This window comes from Sphaerodactylus townsendi, linkage group LG01 (genome assembly GCF_021028975.2).
Source record: "Sphaerodactylus townsendi isolate TG3544 linkage group LG01, MPM_Stown_v2.3, whole genome shotgun sequence".
NCBI lineage: Eukaryota > Metazoa > Chordata > Lepidosauria > Squamata > Sphaerodactylidae > Sphaerodactylus > Sphaerodactylus townsendi.
Window position 1 is genome coordinate 100,733,453 of NC_059425.1, and position 17,656 is coordinate 100,751,108.

Consider the following 17,656-nt stretch of genomic DNA (forward strand, 5'->3'; position numbering starts at 1 on the left):
TGGACAGAGAGGTTAAGAGGTACCTGGCTACATTAGATGTGTACAAATCCCCTGGGCTGGACGGTTTGCACCCAGGAGTGCTCAAAGAACTTTCTAGAGGCCTTGCAGGGCCTTTGTCCATCATATTCAAGATCTCTTGGAGGATGGGAGATGTGCTACAAGACTGGAGGAAGGCAAATCTTCAAAAAGGGAGGAAGGATGATCCACAATTTACACCCAGTCTGTCTGACCTCCGTCCCAGGGAAGATACTGGAACAGATTTTAAAGGGGTCACTCTGCAAGCATCTGAAGGGCAAATAGTGACCTGGGAAAGCCAACCTCATTTCCTTCTTTGATCAAGTGATGAGTTTACTAGATCATGGGAATGCTGTTGATGTTGTTTACCTTGATTTCAGTAAAGCTTCTGACAGGGTGCCATCTGATGTTCTAATAGGTAAGCTGGAGCACTGCAGACTAGACTCCAGAATAGTTAGATGGATAGGGAACTGGTTGGAGAACTGAATACAAAGAATAGTTCTCAATGGCATTTCATCTGATTGGACGGAGGTGTCCAATGGGGTGCCACAAAGCTCATTCTAGGCCTGGTACTTTTCAATACTTTTATAAATTATATGGATGAGTGGGTGAAGGGACCACTCAATAAAATTTGCAGATGACACCAAATTGGGAGGAGTAGTAAACACCCTGGAAGACATAGAATTCAGAGAGATTTGAATGCACTGGAAAAGTCAGCAGATGTGAACAAGATGCAGTTCAATAAGGGCAAGTGAACAGTTTTCCATATGGGTAACAAAGTGAAAAGCACACATACTGGGTAACACTGTGTGTGAACAAGATCTAGGGATATGGATGGACTGTATGCAAAATATGAGCAGCCATGTGATGCAGCAACAAAGAAGGATGGGGTACATGAACAGGAGCATAACAGCCAAATTGCAAGATGTCATAGTCCTGCTGTTCACCACATTGGCCAGTTCAGCAATTATTTTGTAATAGGATTTAAAGATAACTATATACACTTATATACATACATCTATATACATTTAGTTTTTAAAGCTTCCCAACTTAAATATACTTCCCATGCTTTCATGGGACACAGGCGGAAACTATCCATGAATTATGCTAGCCTTCCACTGTTACAGCATAAGTTTGGGAAAATAGGCTGGTAGCACTGAAAGAATTTGCAGTACATTCTGTCACAAGCTGAAAAACAGCATTTACAGCCTGTTCTGGTGCTGCAAAATATCAATTTCCACAGTGAAATGGGTTCCATTCAAAACAGTACATACAATAAACTGGAGATGCTTACAAAGAATTTGGCTAGATACAAAAGGCAAAAGCGCCTCACCTTACGAGGAGGTGGACCGTGGTCATCCAAATAAGTGGAATTTCCTAAATGGAAGAAGAAAAAGGTGCAAGGAATTAGTGATAAACACAGGATAATAAGAATGAATCAATGGCTTAGATAAAACCAAGGAAGTACTATTATTATTAACATATAAGTAGAGCTATACTTAGCTCTTAGATTTCTTAAACAATGACTGGATTTAGTAATATCTAAACAATTCATTGTATTTTTATGCTGTCCTTCTCCCAAGGAAATTAGATTAGTAGACGTTGTTATCCCTTCTTCCATTTCATTATTCACAACAATATTCATAACAACCTTGTGGGGTATGTTAGGCTGAGAAAGAGTGTTCAGTGGCTGGCCTAATGACAACAGGTGAGCTTCAAGGGTGAATGCAGACCTACATACTGGCCCCCCTTGGTCTGCATCCAATACCTATACAACACTGCTTAAGGTTCTTCCAACAGAAGTCTTCTTATTCTCTTTTCCTGTTCCCAGCTATTCACTGGATTTTGTAACAAAAACCAAAGCGTACTGTCAGTGCAACTCTACTTTAAAATACTAGGACAGGGGGTACAGGTACAAGCAATCTCAAAACGTATTTTCTTTATAGCAGCAAATAAGAAAATGAAGGGAGAGGCAACCTCCATCCTTCTCCTCTTCATGTAACCAGATGGACATGTAAAGACTGTTGGGAGGAGTAGGGGGAGAACTTTGCACTCTGGTGCGCTTGAGAATCACCACAGTTCCCACATGGGACTGCACAATGATGATAACAATGAACTCATTCCATTTGCATGTCATAAGGGAGAAGGAGACACCCCAATTTGGAATACAAAATCTTCAGAATGACAGGAAGGGCAGAAATACTTTATTAAACTATCCCACCTTCTAATTCAATTTTCAATAAGGTCTACGGAGTGGCACTATGGTTCCTGGGAGTAGCATAAGTGTTATGGGGCAGGAATGACATCCCCTTTCTGGAATTGGAATGACAGCCCCCGGGAGTAATGGATATGGTCTGTGCCTAGAATGACAGTGCCCAGAGCAGAATGACAGACACTTGAAGTATTACAAGTGTTCTGGTCCTGGAATGCCAGCCTCAGAGTGAAATGACAGATCCTAGAGTAGAACAACAGCTTCTGTGATTGAAATCAGTGTAAGGTATTTCATTCCACTCTAAGGTTTATAATTGCCAGTGCAGAACATTGATTTCAGCCACAAGGGCTGTCATTCCACCTTTAGGCCGAAACAGAACCTTTTCATCTTACATTCTCCCTTCCCACTCCACTGAAAGCGTAGATGTCTATCTCATACAGAAGGTGAGACCTTTACAGTTCCTATACAGTGCTGATAATCTAATTGAATGTTTAAATTAATTGTTTATGATAATGCAATTTTTTCAGGATACAGCTCTTTGTCAAAGCTATACAATGTATTAACTATTACTTAAAACAAAGTAATACTCTTTATACTACCCCAATTTCATCAGTAACTGTCCCTGTGCAAGGGGCAATACAATCCAGAGAGAGGGCAGCTACGTTGCAGCCAGGGATGATACAGCAACAGTGCAGCTAAGACATCTGCTAAACATTTTGCTGTGCTCTGGCCAGCTCTGTGATGATACTGAAAAAAATTGCAGGGGAAAACAGATGTTGATGCAGAGGAGCTGGTGTGAAGGGAGCAGGACTGGGTCTATGATTAACAGGTTGGCTGATAGTTGGCGGGGGGGGGGGGCAGAGAAATGGGGAAGGAGCAAGATGCCGAAGTCATCCCAGGGGCAGGGGAGGAGTGGAAAGAGGCAATAGAGGGCTGAGGGGTTCCACCTACATGCATCCCAGAAGAAGGGGCAGCAGGCAGGAGATCCTGCCATGGTTGTGTCAGTGCCCCTGGGTACTGCTCCCACACCATTTCCTACCGCCATCGGAAGTGCCCCTTCACCAGTTTTGATGCCCCTACCGCTGGTGTAAGTGGCATTCACATCGGGATCATGCTGCCTCCACACCACCACCACGCTTTGTGGACTGCACTGTAGTTATTTTAGAATTTCTGTTCTTTGGGCTGGCAGTTTTTTCTGTAGGGAAAAATGTGGTATACATAATTCCAAGCCTGCATTCAACTGAAAAGTCAACATAATTCACTATTTAAAGTCAACATAAAGGTGTTCTATCAAATCTATATAAGAAGACTCACAAAATGGATTGTAAATAAACTATAGGATAATTTCATAATTCCCAAATGGACATATTATGGCAATTATAGAAAAATGTTACACAAAATCTGATGTAAAGCAGAACCATTGTATTTTAAAAGAACCATTAAGCAGTTTGCACCTTGATGTTCTCACAAATATATTTGAGCAACTTTTAAAAAGGTTTCCAGTTTTGAATAGTCAGTATTATGCTTTAAGTTTTATAGCCCAGCTCTTTATTTAATTATTTTGCATTTCTATTTTCCAAGAAAGCAAACCCTTGTCTTTCCTCCAGCCAAATTTCCCCACCTATCATCTTTGTTATAGTTTTTTAATACAGGAGAGAACACAAAACTTTATGGAGGAGAACAGCACAGGAACGTGTAATCTAAAGGTAGATTTAAAAGATACACAGGACAAGGTCAAACAGAAATCAAGGAGTTAATATCAAGAACTGCAATCAAAGGCCCACAACTGAGGGACTCAGAGCAAATTATGACACTACAGGAATAGTCTGGCACTTCTAAAAGGTGGTGAGGAAGGAGGTCATGATGGTGGTGGGGCAGAAGTTATGTTGTCAGCATCTCTCATGGGATCTCCCATTTTCAAATATCCTTTGACAGCGCACTCTGGGAAACAGAAACCATGCTGATGCTCTAATGCAGTGGTTCTCAACCTGGGGTTGGGACCCCTTTGGGGGTCGAACGACCCTTTCAAAGGGGTCGCCTAAGTCTCTCTGCATCCATGTTCTCCATCTGTAAAATGGATAAATGTTAGGGTTGGGGGTCACCACAACATGAGGAACTGTTTTAAAGGGTCGCGGCATTAGGAAGGTTGAGAACTACTGCTCTAATGTAACAAGTCATTATTTATCTCCTCTTATTTATCCACTATTATGAAATGTGAAGAATAAATTTGAAAACTCATATTGGTTTGTGATATTCTTGAAGTAAAAGACAACCACACAACAGGGTCAGGAAGCCTTGAAAAAAGAACAGGAGGCAGATTTATAAGAGCAAAGATCACAGGAGGCAGAAAGACATAAATGTTTGGATAAGAAGATTTAAAAACCCTAGAGGGGTCTATAAAAACATGTCTGAAAGCCCTGAGATGAGGAGTCTTAGTTATCTCAGCAGCAGAGTGATGAACAATAAAAGACTTACAGTGGCAAGCAAAAAAAGTATGCATGTAAAAATAAAGAGTCAGCATAACGCAATAACCAGAGTTTTGGCAACAATATCTATGAGAAAGAAGAAACATTTTCACGTGGCAAAAGAAAAAGCAAATCTTGCTAAAGGTTTAAATTTAAAATGATTAAAGAGGAGAAATGTTTTGAACAGTTCAAACCAAGAAGACTGGATAGACAGCACAAAGATTAACAGGAAATTAATATAGATTCTGTAGTTTAAACAGCCCGGAAAAACCACCACAACCAGCTGAATTCGGCCATGAAAGCCTTCGACAATACATTAAACAGCTAATGTTGAATCTATTTTTTAATTATCTAGGTTTCTAGAGATATGAAGACTGACTTGGGGATGAGTGGGTGAAAGAAGGTCACAAGCACTTTCAGATTACAGCTTGTACAGGAAATACTTTTAAAACTGGTTTTGATGGGTTTTTCAGGCTGTGTGGCTGTGGTCTGGTAGATCTTGTTCCTAACATTTCGCCTGCATCTGCGGCTGGCATCTTCAGAGGTGTATCACAGAGAAAAGTCACAGTTTCTTTCTAAAAAATTTCATCAACCAGTAATCATCAACCAGTAACAGGAGTCCACTAAAACTCTGCCTTCTCCCACTCAGGATCTGGCACCACGACAGCTGCCCAGAAAGGAAAGAAAGCAAACTCTAACACAAAAGGGAGAAATAATAACAATACAAGGACAAGACCACCCTTGTAGACTCTACAAGAGATAGTGTCTCTTGACAGTGCACTGTGCCCTCAGAAGGAATTTTCTATTGCAGACTAACATTTAAACATTTTACATATTTACCAAAAATGCTTACATCAGCATAAGCCTTCACAGAAAGTGAAGGTTAACTGAAAACAAGCCCAGTTAAGTAAAAGGTGAACGAAAAGCAATTTCTTTAAGTCAGTCATGTCTAATTTGATCTTTTTCATGTTACCCCACCACCTTTCCCTAGAAAGGTGCCCATTAATAAGCTAAGGCTACTTCCATTACCTTCCATAGCAAAGAACAAGCTATATAAAACATCTCTTTTGTAGTAATGGTGCTCCCACTATTAATCTAGCTGTTCTGAGGAAAATCCCCTGCACAAAGGGACTACAACAAGTAAAATATTTTAGTATTAGAAATATTTCTTATTTATTCATTCTGCCTAGTTCTTTTTTAAATTTTATACTGGAACTTTTCACATATAAAACCTAAGCCAATTTTTTTTTATTGGGAAATGTCCCAGAAACAAACAAACAAAACCAAAAACTAGCAGTATGTGCCAAAGGGAGGAAAATGAATCTAAAAGAGACATGCAAGATTAAAATTTAAAGAGATGATAATTTCCAAATGTACAGGCCATGGCCTTCTAGGAATTATTACAAAACACAAGTTATCAGTTTCTGATTGTTTTAATAGTTCGGACTAGGGATGGAATGACAAAACCAGCAAAAGAAGTAATCATCAGGTGTGTGCATACGAAGAAAACAGGCTGAAATCCTGCAACTGTGTCAGAAGCAATGCAAGGAGTACATATATCTACTGGAGGTTTTTCAACTGGTACCCAAATCCAAAAGGAGAATTTATGAAATATCTGGGCTTCAGTGTGGTGCAATGGTTAAGAAAGATGGACTCTGATTTGGAAAACTGGGTTTGATTTCCAACTCCCCCACATGAGCAGTGGACTCCAATCTGGAAACCAGATTATATTCCCCACTCTTCCACATGAAGCCTGCTAGGTAACTTTGGGCTAGTCACAGTTCTCTTAGAGCTCACCCAGCCTCACCCAGGTGATTGTAAGCTGCTTTGAAACTCCTTTCGGTAGAGAAAAGAAGGGTATAAAAACCGGCTCTTCTTCTTCACACACTTCTAGCCCCTTTCCAAACGGCTAAAATCCCAATTAGCTGTTTGGTAGACTAAAAATCATAATTAGCTGAAGTCTGCAGCTTGGTCTTCCTCTGATGGTCCCGTTATGGTCAGTATAACTACAAATTTTAATTCTGGATTTCTTACACTTTAAAAGGTGGAAAATTGGAATTCATTTCAAAGATGTCAGTCTAGTGTTTTCCATGATTTCTCTACTTCTTAGTTAGACTCAAGTAGTAGGTTCAATTCAGGCTAAATTGGAAATATCCATATAGATTCCACCCCATTTTTTCCCCATGCCCCACTATCTCCTGTGAGCAGAATGTTGTGGATATCAGCGGGATGGAGTTGGAACATTCTACAACAGGAAAATTTAGTTTGGATTCAACCCAAATAATAATGGAATAACTAGAACAAGAAAATAAGAAAGGCTACATACCTCCCACTTGGCCATAAATTACTTTGTTTTTGACTTTGGGGAGCATGCAAACTACTAGGGAAGGCCACATAGTATTAACTGGAAACATTGAGTCATGTTAGTGACTTAAAACAAATGTGTCCAGGAAGAAAAGAATTTCATTTTATTAGAAAAGCAAAGGCACACTGGATCTGACCCGATACAAAATAACTCCCATCATTATGAATATTTAAACACTGAAACGTTTATATACTGGTATGTGTAAAAAAGAGAAATCTTTCAATTTTCTACATAAAGCTTGGGAGCAGGTAATCCTCATACTCTAGATATGGTTACTTGTATGCACTATAAGTATTTATATTGCAAAGCATTATCAGATTCTGAATTCAAATCAGGGGTCAATCCCCCCCTCAAACTCTGATTTAGTGTGGAGCTACTTTTTAGTTTCTTAATATTACATTTTCAGAGAGGACTTTTTCCAGTTCAGTTTGCCATCTTGCAATAAGGTAGGCAGAGAGAAACCCTGCAAGCCAGACATTACTCCATTCTCTGCAGTCAAAACATTAAACTGAATATTTCCTCTGAACTACACATGTTAATAATCTAAACTGATCCAAATGTTAAAAAGTCATAAATAATTATACTCCACTTTTCTGAGAATGGTATTGCATCATAAGCACTGAGAAGTGCACCTGCTTCTTTCGTTTTGTAGACACATGAGTGAGTAATGAAGTTTTATTAAGAGATTAGAAGCATACCAGATATATTTTGATCTACTCAAGTTTAGCTGCTTGTTGGGTGTATGTCTGGGAACACTGAGACCAGTCTTAAAATTCCACAGTGCAAACAATATAATTACTAGCCATGTTCTTTTTCAGAGTCTTTCCTTGTTTTTTTTTAGTTTGCAGAACCACCGCAATATATTACGACCATACCAGAACACTTTAGAAAACCTCTCACTTTAGAACACCTCTCATGAAGATTCTATTGTATGGACTCAGTTTGTTACACTCACACACTGCTCATAAGTTCTGCCCTTCGTAAGCAACTTCTTCAAATAGACTTCTGAGTATATGTCAAAGAAAACTATCTGCACATTGCAAGAGAGACTTGGGCTCAGAATTGTATACTACAAGGTACATTGTAGGCAGGCATTAAAAACTTACACAATTCATTGCCTTTGAATAACTTGGGTTCTAGTCACATACTGAAGATTTAACTATAGGCTGAAGTGAAAAATGAAGAATGATGTAGCAATATAGGAGTCCTTGACTTACCTTGTTTTCTGTCTAGCACAGGGGTCTGCAACCTGCGGCCCTCCAGATGTTCATGGACTACAATTCCCATCAGCCCCTGCCAGCATGGCCAATGGCCATGCTGGACAATCAGAGGTCTAGCACAGGCTGTCTGTGCATGTCCACTACAGTTAAACAGAAAACAGCGGTAATGGAAAGGGAAACGTATGAGCTGACCTAATACACCTTACAGGTCACTTATTCAGGAACAGAGGTGTAAATATTATCAAAGTTGAAATCTCTGTTATTCAGAAGTAGTAACTAATTTCCTAATCTGCAATAGAAAGTGTAAAAGAACCACTGAGAGGAAGCAAGGTAAAGCAAACTGGCCAATAAAACACACCGGGCAGATTATACTTTAGTGGGAATATAGCATTACTTATTAAATTTGTGTTCTAGCCATCTGCAAACTTGCACATGTAGGTATCATCCCATTCTAGACTTGCACATGTAGGCATCATCCCATTCTAGAATCCCATGAAGCAGTTTACATGAAGAAATTGTAATAGATCCAGGGTCACCCAGTGAGCTTCATGGAATTTGAAGCATGCCTCCCAATCTGATACTATCCCACACTGGCTCTACAGGCTACCATCTAAATATTAATTGCTGTACATAGAACTATATCTAGGGGTCAAACTAAAAGTACTGCACATTAACCTGTCAACGTTAAGTTCTTTAAAGCATCATTGATTTCACTGGTAGAGTTAAACATGTGGAGCTGGATCCTCCCAGCTTTCCCACTCTATCTTGATCAGTCCTTCTATTCATTGCAGTTTCCAATCCATGAGGCTTTTGCTCACGCTGGTCCTACAATCCACTGTCTCTATGGGGATCCTCCTTCTTTCACTAGTGAGAGAGTCAACAGGATTCAACCTATGCTTAATATGTCTGATTAATATCAATGAAGCATCAAAATGATAACTTTGGATGAATTGTGCCCTTCAATCTTAAATGAGTCACAGCAATATTTGATTTTGTAGTATTTAATTTCCTTTTCAAAGACATATATGTGCAGCAATTTTGCTGTCATGAGAAGCATCATGATGACTGCTCTGTTCATTTTTTTTACATAAATTCAGAAATCTGCATACCTTAATAAGACACAGTTTCAGCAGATGCATAATACTTGGATTTTATGGATCTGAATAAGTTAGGTCAATGATCTGCCACTCTGCATACAGCATTTACTCTTCTTGTAAGAATATAAAAAAGCCATCAGTCAAGAAACAGATATACAAGCCTCCCAAGAACAAATAGGATAAGCTGATTGTATGTCTTAAAAACATGCTTGGCTACAGTTTAAAGAGAAGGGGTACCTCAGGGCTAAATGGGCCTGGGTTGTGGGAAGGGGGGTTGTTTTTTGTTTTGATCCAAAGGTAAGGGCTTCAACAGAAGCAAGAAATCTGCCAGACAGAAGACTGACTCTGTGTTAGATCAATCCTAGATAATCAGCTCTGCATTGAACTTCTTAGGTTGGTAAAAAAAACATCCAAACTGAAATATCCAGAGTTAGGGTAGAGCTCAGTTTAGTGGAGTGCAGGTAGGTAAGAGAAAGTGGTTTTGAAGTCAGAAGGATGCTAGAATGACCATGGGCGCAGAATTCTTTAATCCTGAATCCAGTTCATATAGGTGACCTAGAAAGATTCTGGTGGGCAGGACCATCTAATGTTTTCTACAGGTACTACCCATCAATCAGAAAGCCTTGCTCCAGTTCTCTCTGCAATGATTGCCACTCATCTAGGACTATACCGTATATACTCATGTATAAGTCAAATTTTTCAGCACATTTTTAATGCTGAAAAAGGTCCCCTCGACTTATATGCGGGTCATTAAAAATTTTTGTGTGTGATTTACTTTGCCGGCCAGCAGGGGGTGCACTTTTTATGCTAGAGGCACCAAAATTTCAGGGTACCCTCAGAAGACTCTCCTGATGATACCAGCCAAGTTTGGTAAGGTTTGGTTCAGGGGGTCCAAAGTTATGGACCCCCAAAGGAGGTGCCCCCATTCCACATTGTTTTCAATGGGAGCTATTAGTAGATGGGGCTACCCTTTTGAGGGTCCATAACCTTGGACCCTCTGAACCAAACTTCACCAAACCTGGCTGGTCTCATCAGGAGAGTCTCTTTATGATACCAGCCAGGTTTGGTGAAGTTTGGATCAGGGGATCCAAAGTTACTGACCCCCAAAGGGGATGCCCCATCCCCCATTGTTTACAATGGAAGCTAATAGTAGATTTTTCATTTCTGATAATATCCCTCTTAAAATCTAAGTTGGATTACATTTGAACATACAGATGATGATGAGGAATCCAGTTTTGAAGGATTTTAACTCTTGTGTTTTAGCTTGGTTGCTGGTTGAGCTAAGGTTTTTGTACTTTTAAAGTTATTGTTGATACCATATTGTTCTTGTTGACCCTCTTTTCCACTTACAGAGCCAGTTTACTGTTTTTCTTTGAAATAAATATTCAAAAACATTTAACCTACTGATGCCTCAATTGATGCTGCATTTCCCACCCTCGACTTATACGCGAGTCAATAAGTTTTCCCAGTTTTTTGTGGTAAAATTAGGTGCCTCGACTTATATGCGGGTCGACTTATACACGAGTATATACGGTAGCGCTTTTTCTTAGCGATCCTAAGCAGAAGCCACACTATCATAGTACCTTCCTTGTTCCTCTCAAGTACTACAAGGAGAATCCCTTCAGTGCTGGAGGGTGAGACTGAAAGTAGGGAGGCAGCAGAACAAGGTTGGAAAAGGGTTACTGGACGTCATTTTCAAAACAAATTGCTCTGACAACTAGCCAGAGACTCTTTCTAGACCTCCTATATATTCCATATAATGACATTACCCTGCAGGTATACTGGCAGTTCTGCTCTCTTCTGTTAAACAAGGATCCCCTTCCTAACCTCATGCTTTTAAAAAAAGTGTGTGAGAGCTTTAAGATGTACTCCATACATAACAGAAAGGAATCTTCACAAAATAATTATGTTAGGTGATAACACTATCATTTTAAAACATTATCAAGTAGGAGATTTAATTCAGAGGAGTCATCTTCTGCATTTGAAAAATCTTCCCCCCCTTTCTCTCTTCACCTTCGCTGTTGCCCTCAATGCCTGGAAAATGGATGGGAACCTGGCAAGTGACCTTGACCTGGTCCCCCTGGGTTGGCAAGTGAGAAACCAATCTGGATCTAGGGGAATTGGAAGGGCTGGTCAACCTGGGTCTGTGTTCCCCCTCTACCCCCTGCACTGATGATAGCTCTCGACTTCTTTGGCACAGTCTGCCTTAGAAACATAGCAAAGTCCAAGGGAGAGATTCATCAAGATGTCTGCTGAAGGCACAAGAACAACATCAGGCAGAGGTGCCTCTATCCCCCGCCAAGCCAGCAGACTCACATAGTGGGATGCTCCAAGGTTCACCCAACAGATCAAGGGTCAGCTGATAGAGAGCAAGCACTAGACAAGAGAAGAAAAAAGCAGCGCACTGAAGAGCGCTGCCAGTTGGCCCTTCAAGAGTGCTCACACTCCCAGAGCGAGACAATGGCCCGTGCTTTGTCCCCTGCTGCAGCTGCACAGCAGACTGCCTCTAAAGATCCTGTTCTGATCAGGCAAGATCTCCCCAGGGAAGGGGGAAGTGGGAGGGGCACTGAGACGGAACCATCCGCCATCTTAGCTAACGCAAAAAAGTGGGAAAAAAGGAACAGTGTTTGTTGTCCTAGCCCCTATCTTCAAAAAAGCCAGCGTTCTAAGTACCCTGGAGGATACAAATGGGCGCGAAAGGAGGGGAAGATTGGGGGGGAGGGGTAATAACACACACACAATGTGACAAAAACACAAAAAAACCCAACAATTAATGGAGAACAAGCGGAGCCCACTCTAAAGATTCCTCTCCCTTCAGAGGAAAAATACTGGAGCCAAAATGGAGTTGGAGCCCGGGACAGGAGGTAGAAAAAATTTAGTTCCTGCCTCCCTAAGAGAAGGGTATGGAAACACCCTCTCAAGATGGCCTCCGCCTCCAGGAGAAGATCACTGAACAAGCGATCTTTTCCCTGTAATCCGGGTTTCAAACACTTCCTGCTTGCCTATGCAAACTATGACAACAGGAAGCATCCAATTTCCCCGCTTCCATTCATTATTCACTTCCATTCCATTCACAAGTGGCAGCCACCATGTTTAGATGGGGGGTGATTCTCAGTTGCAAGGGGGAATATCTGGCTGCCCACCATTCCAAAGTCCCAAGCATGGGCAGGGGTGGGGGGTGGGGGGAGGAGATACTTGTGCGTTTTTTCTTTTGTTGCCTGAGCACTGTGTGGCCACAGAGGTCCCTAGCTCTACTATACATATATAGTACAGCTCTACTATAGCATGTATAGTATACTATAGCTCCACTATACATGCATCCTGGGAAGGGGGGGGGGAAGCATCCCTGTGCAAAGAAGCTGCAGCATTTTCTGCTGCTTCCTGGACAGGTAAGCTTGTTAATATGAAGGGGGAGAGTGGGAAACGGATTCATTTATAATGAGTTACATGACAGTTATAAGCAAGGTGGTTTTCTGTAAAAGCACTGGAATACAACAGGATTGAGCAAGCCCACCATTAAAGAAATGGAGATTGTTTCTTCTGATGGCTGAGGATCACAGGAATGAAGAAGGTTATATCAGTCCAAATGGTTTCTGGAAAGATTAGGGACCAAAAAAAAATATCTCTTCACACTTTATCCCATTCCAAAAGCTAACAGACATACAAAATTTAATGAGAGAAGTCTGCAAGCCAGGAGAATTAGGTAGCCAATAAACCACAGGCATCAGAAGAGACTAACAGAAATATCACACAACCCTGCTTAAACATCACCAAGATCCAGCAAAGCTGTGGACAAGAGCATCACAAATAAAATAAATGAGCCTTTAAAGTATTAAATTAGCCCAAAAAATGCATCTTGACATGAGTCAAACTGATGCTATTCACCCCAAGATACTTACTGAACAGGAGATAGGGCGGAACAGACAAGATAAAAACAGTACTATATTTAAGTCCTGTCTACTCTCACTTTTCCTTACCCATTTGCTGTACACTTTGTCTTTTTTACCGGGCTGTCATTTTTTTAATTCAACTTTGCAAGACTCTCTCCTTAGGCATGATAAAGACTGTAATAGACTAGAACCTAGTACTGAACACTCATACTTTCAAGACTTGGGTGCATTTCTGACAAAGAAAAAAGCAATACACGTAACATGACTGATGAAAGAATGTGGTGAGAAACATGTAGTCTTATGGCAAAATTCTTTCAGTAAAGCTCTGCCCTATCCTTACTGACAAAAGACAATGAATATCTCTGACTAATAATAGCAACACAGAAAAAAAGCCATGAACAACATAAATGCAATTAAAAAAATTTCTTTACTCCAGACACAAGCAACATTCCTTAGTAAAGTCAGGATTTCTTATTTTTAATTTCCTGTTTGGCATACTCTCTTGCCCCTTTTAGATGGCCACTGTTTCTATAGGGATTATCAACAGCTAGACAAAAACTACAGTCTTAATATTATGCACTACTACATGTAATTATTAAAATAATATTGCTTAGAACACCAGTGGCCTTAAGTGAGCTCATTTGAAACTGAAGCCTCCTCTAAATTTCATATATACCAGGATATTCCTTACCATCTCAACCTCAACAATGTTTCTCACTGCACACAAACTGAAGATTTTTAAGCTACCGGTAAGTACAAAAGTTCTAATGAGGAAACAGATATTGAATGATAGAACAGGAATAGTAAGTACCACTCAGCAATTTCCCACATGGGATAAAAGGGACAGCTTTGTTTAATAATCTTATATTCTAATATCTAAGTCATCAAAAGCATTAAATACTTAAATCAGGGGACTAGAACTGTGAACGGGTAAAACAGATCTTTCTGTAAACCTGTAAAGGGCTCCAGGTTTGCAGAAAAATGTGAAATCTAAATACATTGGAGGACTTAAAAAACCTGAAAATAATAAAAGAAATGCCTCCAGTTTTAAGTAATGGATTCCCTCAGTGGATGCTGCTAGGCAACCACAGTATTCCAGGTTGGGTTTCTGAGGGAGAAAAGGCAAGGGGAGAGGGCAGGGTCCTCTCCAGACCTATTTTGACCTCTGAAGAAAGATTCAATGGGGCCAGTCATGACTAAGATTGCCAACTCCAGAATGGGCAATTCCTGGCGATTGTGTGGTGTAGTCTGGGAAAGGCAGAGTTTAGGTAAGGGAGAAGTCTCAACAGGATATAATGCCATACAGTCCATCCTCCAAAGAAGTCACTTTCTCCAGGGAGACAGATCTGTAGCTGGGAGTTCAATTATAAGTCTCCAATTCCCACTAGGCCTGGCAGCAACCTCTGGATTACTTGATACCACCAGACCTACATGACTCAACCAGGCCTGGTGGCTTGCTGCTATTCAACAATGCCCAGTGTATTGCATAGCTTCTGGGAGACCCAGGCCTGAATTCCCATCTTGCTGTGGAAGCTCACTGGGTGATTTTGGAATAGTCACATACTTTCAGCCTAACCTGTCTCACAGGGTTGCTCTGTGAATAAAAAGGAGATGAGACTGATGAACCCCCCACAGTGCCCTGTGAATGGCCCCACTGCCCCAACAGCCCATGGGGCCACGTTCGCATGGGCACGCTGGCACAGAACCCTTTTACCTTGTCTACTGGCCAGTGTCACACTGGAGAGGCCAAAGGACATGCCCCCGTGGCCATGACAATGCCTCCAGGGCCGGAGGTAAGAGGGATCTGTGGCAGCGCGGGGAAAATGCCAACTTCCACCCAGTGCTGTTCGCTCGACACTGAATGGAAGTCGCCGTTTTCTGAAAACCCCCGTTGGGGAGGGGGAATATCACCGCTGCTGTGCAATTTCCCACACACACAGCGGCATTTTCACCGGCCCCACGCCTGTCTAAATGACCCGTGCAGAAGCGGCCTAATGTAAACTGCTTCATTCCTACTGTGGAGAAAGGTGGGGTAAAAGTGAAATAAATGAATAAAGTAGCTGAAGATGGGAGGTAGATAAAAGGTAGGTTAGTGAATGGTTGAGAAGGAGAGAATGAGGTAGGGAAAGGAGGCTGCTGGGGAAGGATGAGTTGAAATGGTGTGGGGGGAGGGATAAAGGAGAAAGTGAGGCGTAACCCTGCCATTAAACTGGGCCACAGATTACCTGGGTAGAGGTTGCCAGGTGAGGGAACTTAATGCAGAAGGGCAGATAAGGTTGCCAACAGCCAATCTACCTTTATCTCCTTCCCACTCCAGGTTAGGTAACACATGGAGATTTGTGGGCTGGAGATGGAGAGGGTATGGTTTGAGGACAGAGAGACCTCAGAAGGAAAGACAACTGAGAGACTGAAGAGTCTCTCACCATAACCCCTAATCTAGTAACTTTTGATTCAATTAGTAAAACTATTATTCCAGCAAATACTTAAATTTTATACACTGGGTACAGTTCTATAACAATATCAAGAGGATGGACAATTTCAGGTGAATGCTTTTGTTTCAAGAACAAGGCTAGCATCAAAAAAGCATTATGTCCAAAAGCATTAGCATCGTGCTCGCTAATAACAAGGGTAATAAACTTCATCAGCAGTTTAAAATTAGTTGTATACTACTAAGAAAGTGCCTCCTCCCATAATATTATTATGTCTAAAGTCTAAAAATTACCTACTTTCATCACTGTTAACTCACCACACTCTACCATTCTGTATTTCACTGGTTTTTTTAAAAAAAAATCCGTTTTCTTCAGGCAAAACCCTTTTCCCTTGGTTCTTTCATCACTGCCACCCTTGAACTCCTTCTGTGTCCCCCAATCATCTTCCTCTATTGGACATTCCACCACATTTTAGTTTCTTCAAACCACCTTTTTTTCTCACACGGCCATAAGAAATCTAGCTGCTTATACTTCAAAAACAGAACACCCAGAAAACACTTTGGGTGGCCCTAAAAACAATGGCCTCGCCATACCAGGACCAAGGTATTACCATTAATGTAGTTCATAAAATAAATAAATTTATAATTACAGGTTTCAACCTATAACATATCACAAGGAAAATTAAAGGTCCTCCCTCCCCGTCCCCCACAGTTTCTATGTGTTTTATACAATGGGTTGACTCTACAGTCTTTCATCATCCATACTTTAAGTAGGCTAACACTGAAGTATAGAAATGAACAGAGGTAAAAAGGTGAACATTCTTTGAAAAGGTGCAACAATTAGGCAAGTATACTCGCAAGATTTTAAGCATATTATGCTGCATTGTTCAAAAAAGTTGTATGAAATCCTTATACTCTCTCCTCAACATCCAAAATATTCTGCTCAACAGGTAGAATAAAACATTTGCTACAATACTGTTCAGTTCCTTTGTTCTTTTGTTCATTTACTATTAACCATTTAACTATTAACGGGAGTTATTTTTTGCTTTCTACTGCACTCAAAAAGCTGGCTTTCATTAAACTTAAACCATGGTTTAATGGTTTATATGAACAATTTTCCTGGGAGAAGTTTTGCAGTTGGCCATTGAAGTTTTGCAATGCAGTTTATCATTTGGGTTTTCATACTACTATATTAATGCTTCACCCAGGGTAGGAATTAGCAGGTTTCAAAATTCTGCCCTTTCATATGCTTTTATTTATTCCCCACTGGACAGATCCTATGGTGAAATTTAACATACCCATTCTGCCTTTGACAACTTCTGGCTCTCAAGACATTAAACAGCTTGGTTGTGGTGGGTTTTCTGGGCTGTGTGGCCGTGGTCTGGTGGATCTTGTTCCTAACGTTTCACCCTCATCTGTGGCTGGCATCTTCAGAGGTGTATCACAGAGGGAAGTCTGTTACACACTGTGTCCATTGAGAAGGAAATGTTTAGTGGGGTATATACTCTCCATGTCCCAGGGTGGGGAACCAATCAGTAAGTGTTTGGGTAGAACTTGCTATGCAAAGATGTGGTTGATAGTATTGTATTGCGGGTGGGGGTTTTCAGTCCAGGGAGTGATTCACATTTGCATGCCCTGCAGCAGCAGCAGCAGCAGTATTGGACAGTGCAAATCCTGTGTTTGGGTGGAGTCCACTGTTCATGAATTTAGCATGCCCTTGGGGTTTGGATTTGGTGTTTTTAAGTACTGGTAGCCAAGCTTTGTTAATTCTCAGAGTCTCTTCTTTCCTGTTGAAGTTGTCTTGGTGTTTGTGAATTTCAATGGCCTCCCTGTGCAGTCTGACATAGTAACCTTGTGAATTGTCCAGTATTTGTGTTTTCAAATAAAATCTTATGTCCAGTTTTGTTGAAGACATGTTCTGCAACTGCAGATTTTTCAGGATGATTAAGTTGACTGTGTCTTTT

At 40.8% G+C, this 17,656-nt stretch overlaps 1 protein-coding gene across 1 annotated transcript in view; it reads right to left on the reverse strand.

Annotated features, from left to right (window-relative positions):
• Nucleotides 1-17,656, reverse strand: part of UST (uronyl 2-sulfotransferase) — a 146,180-nt gene that overhangs the window by 81,725 nt on the left and 46,799 nt on the right. The window contains exon 2 of the mRNA XM_048489046.1: nt 1,349-1,392. Coding sequence (XP_048345003.1) covers nt 1,349-1,392 — 44 coding nt within the window. The remainder of the gene's footprint in view (nt 1-1,348; nt 1,393-17,656) is intronic.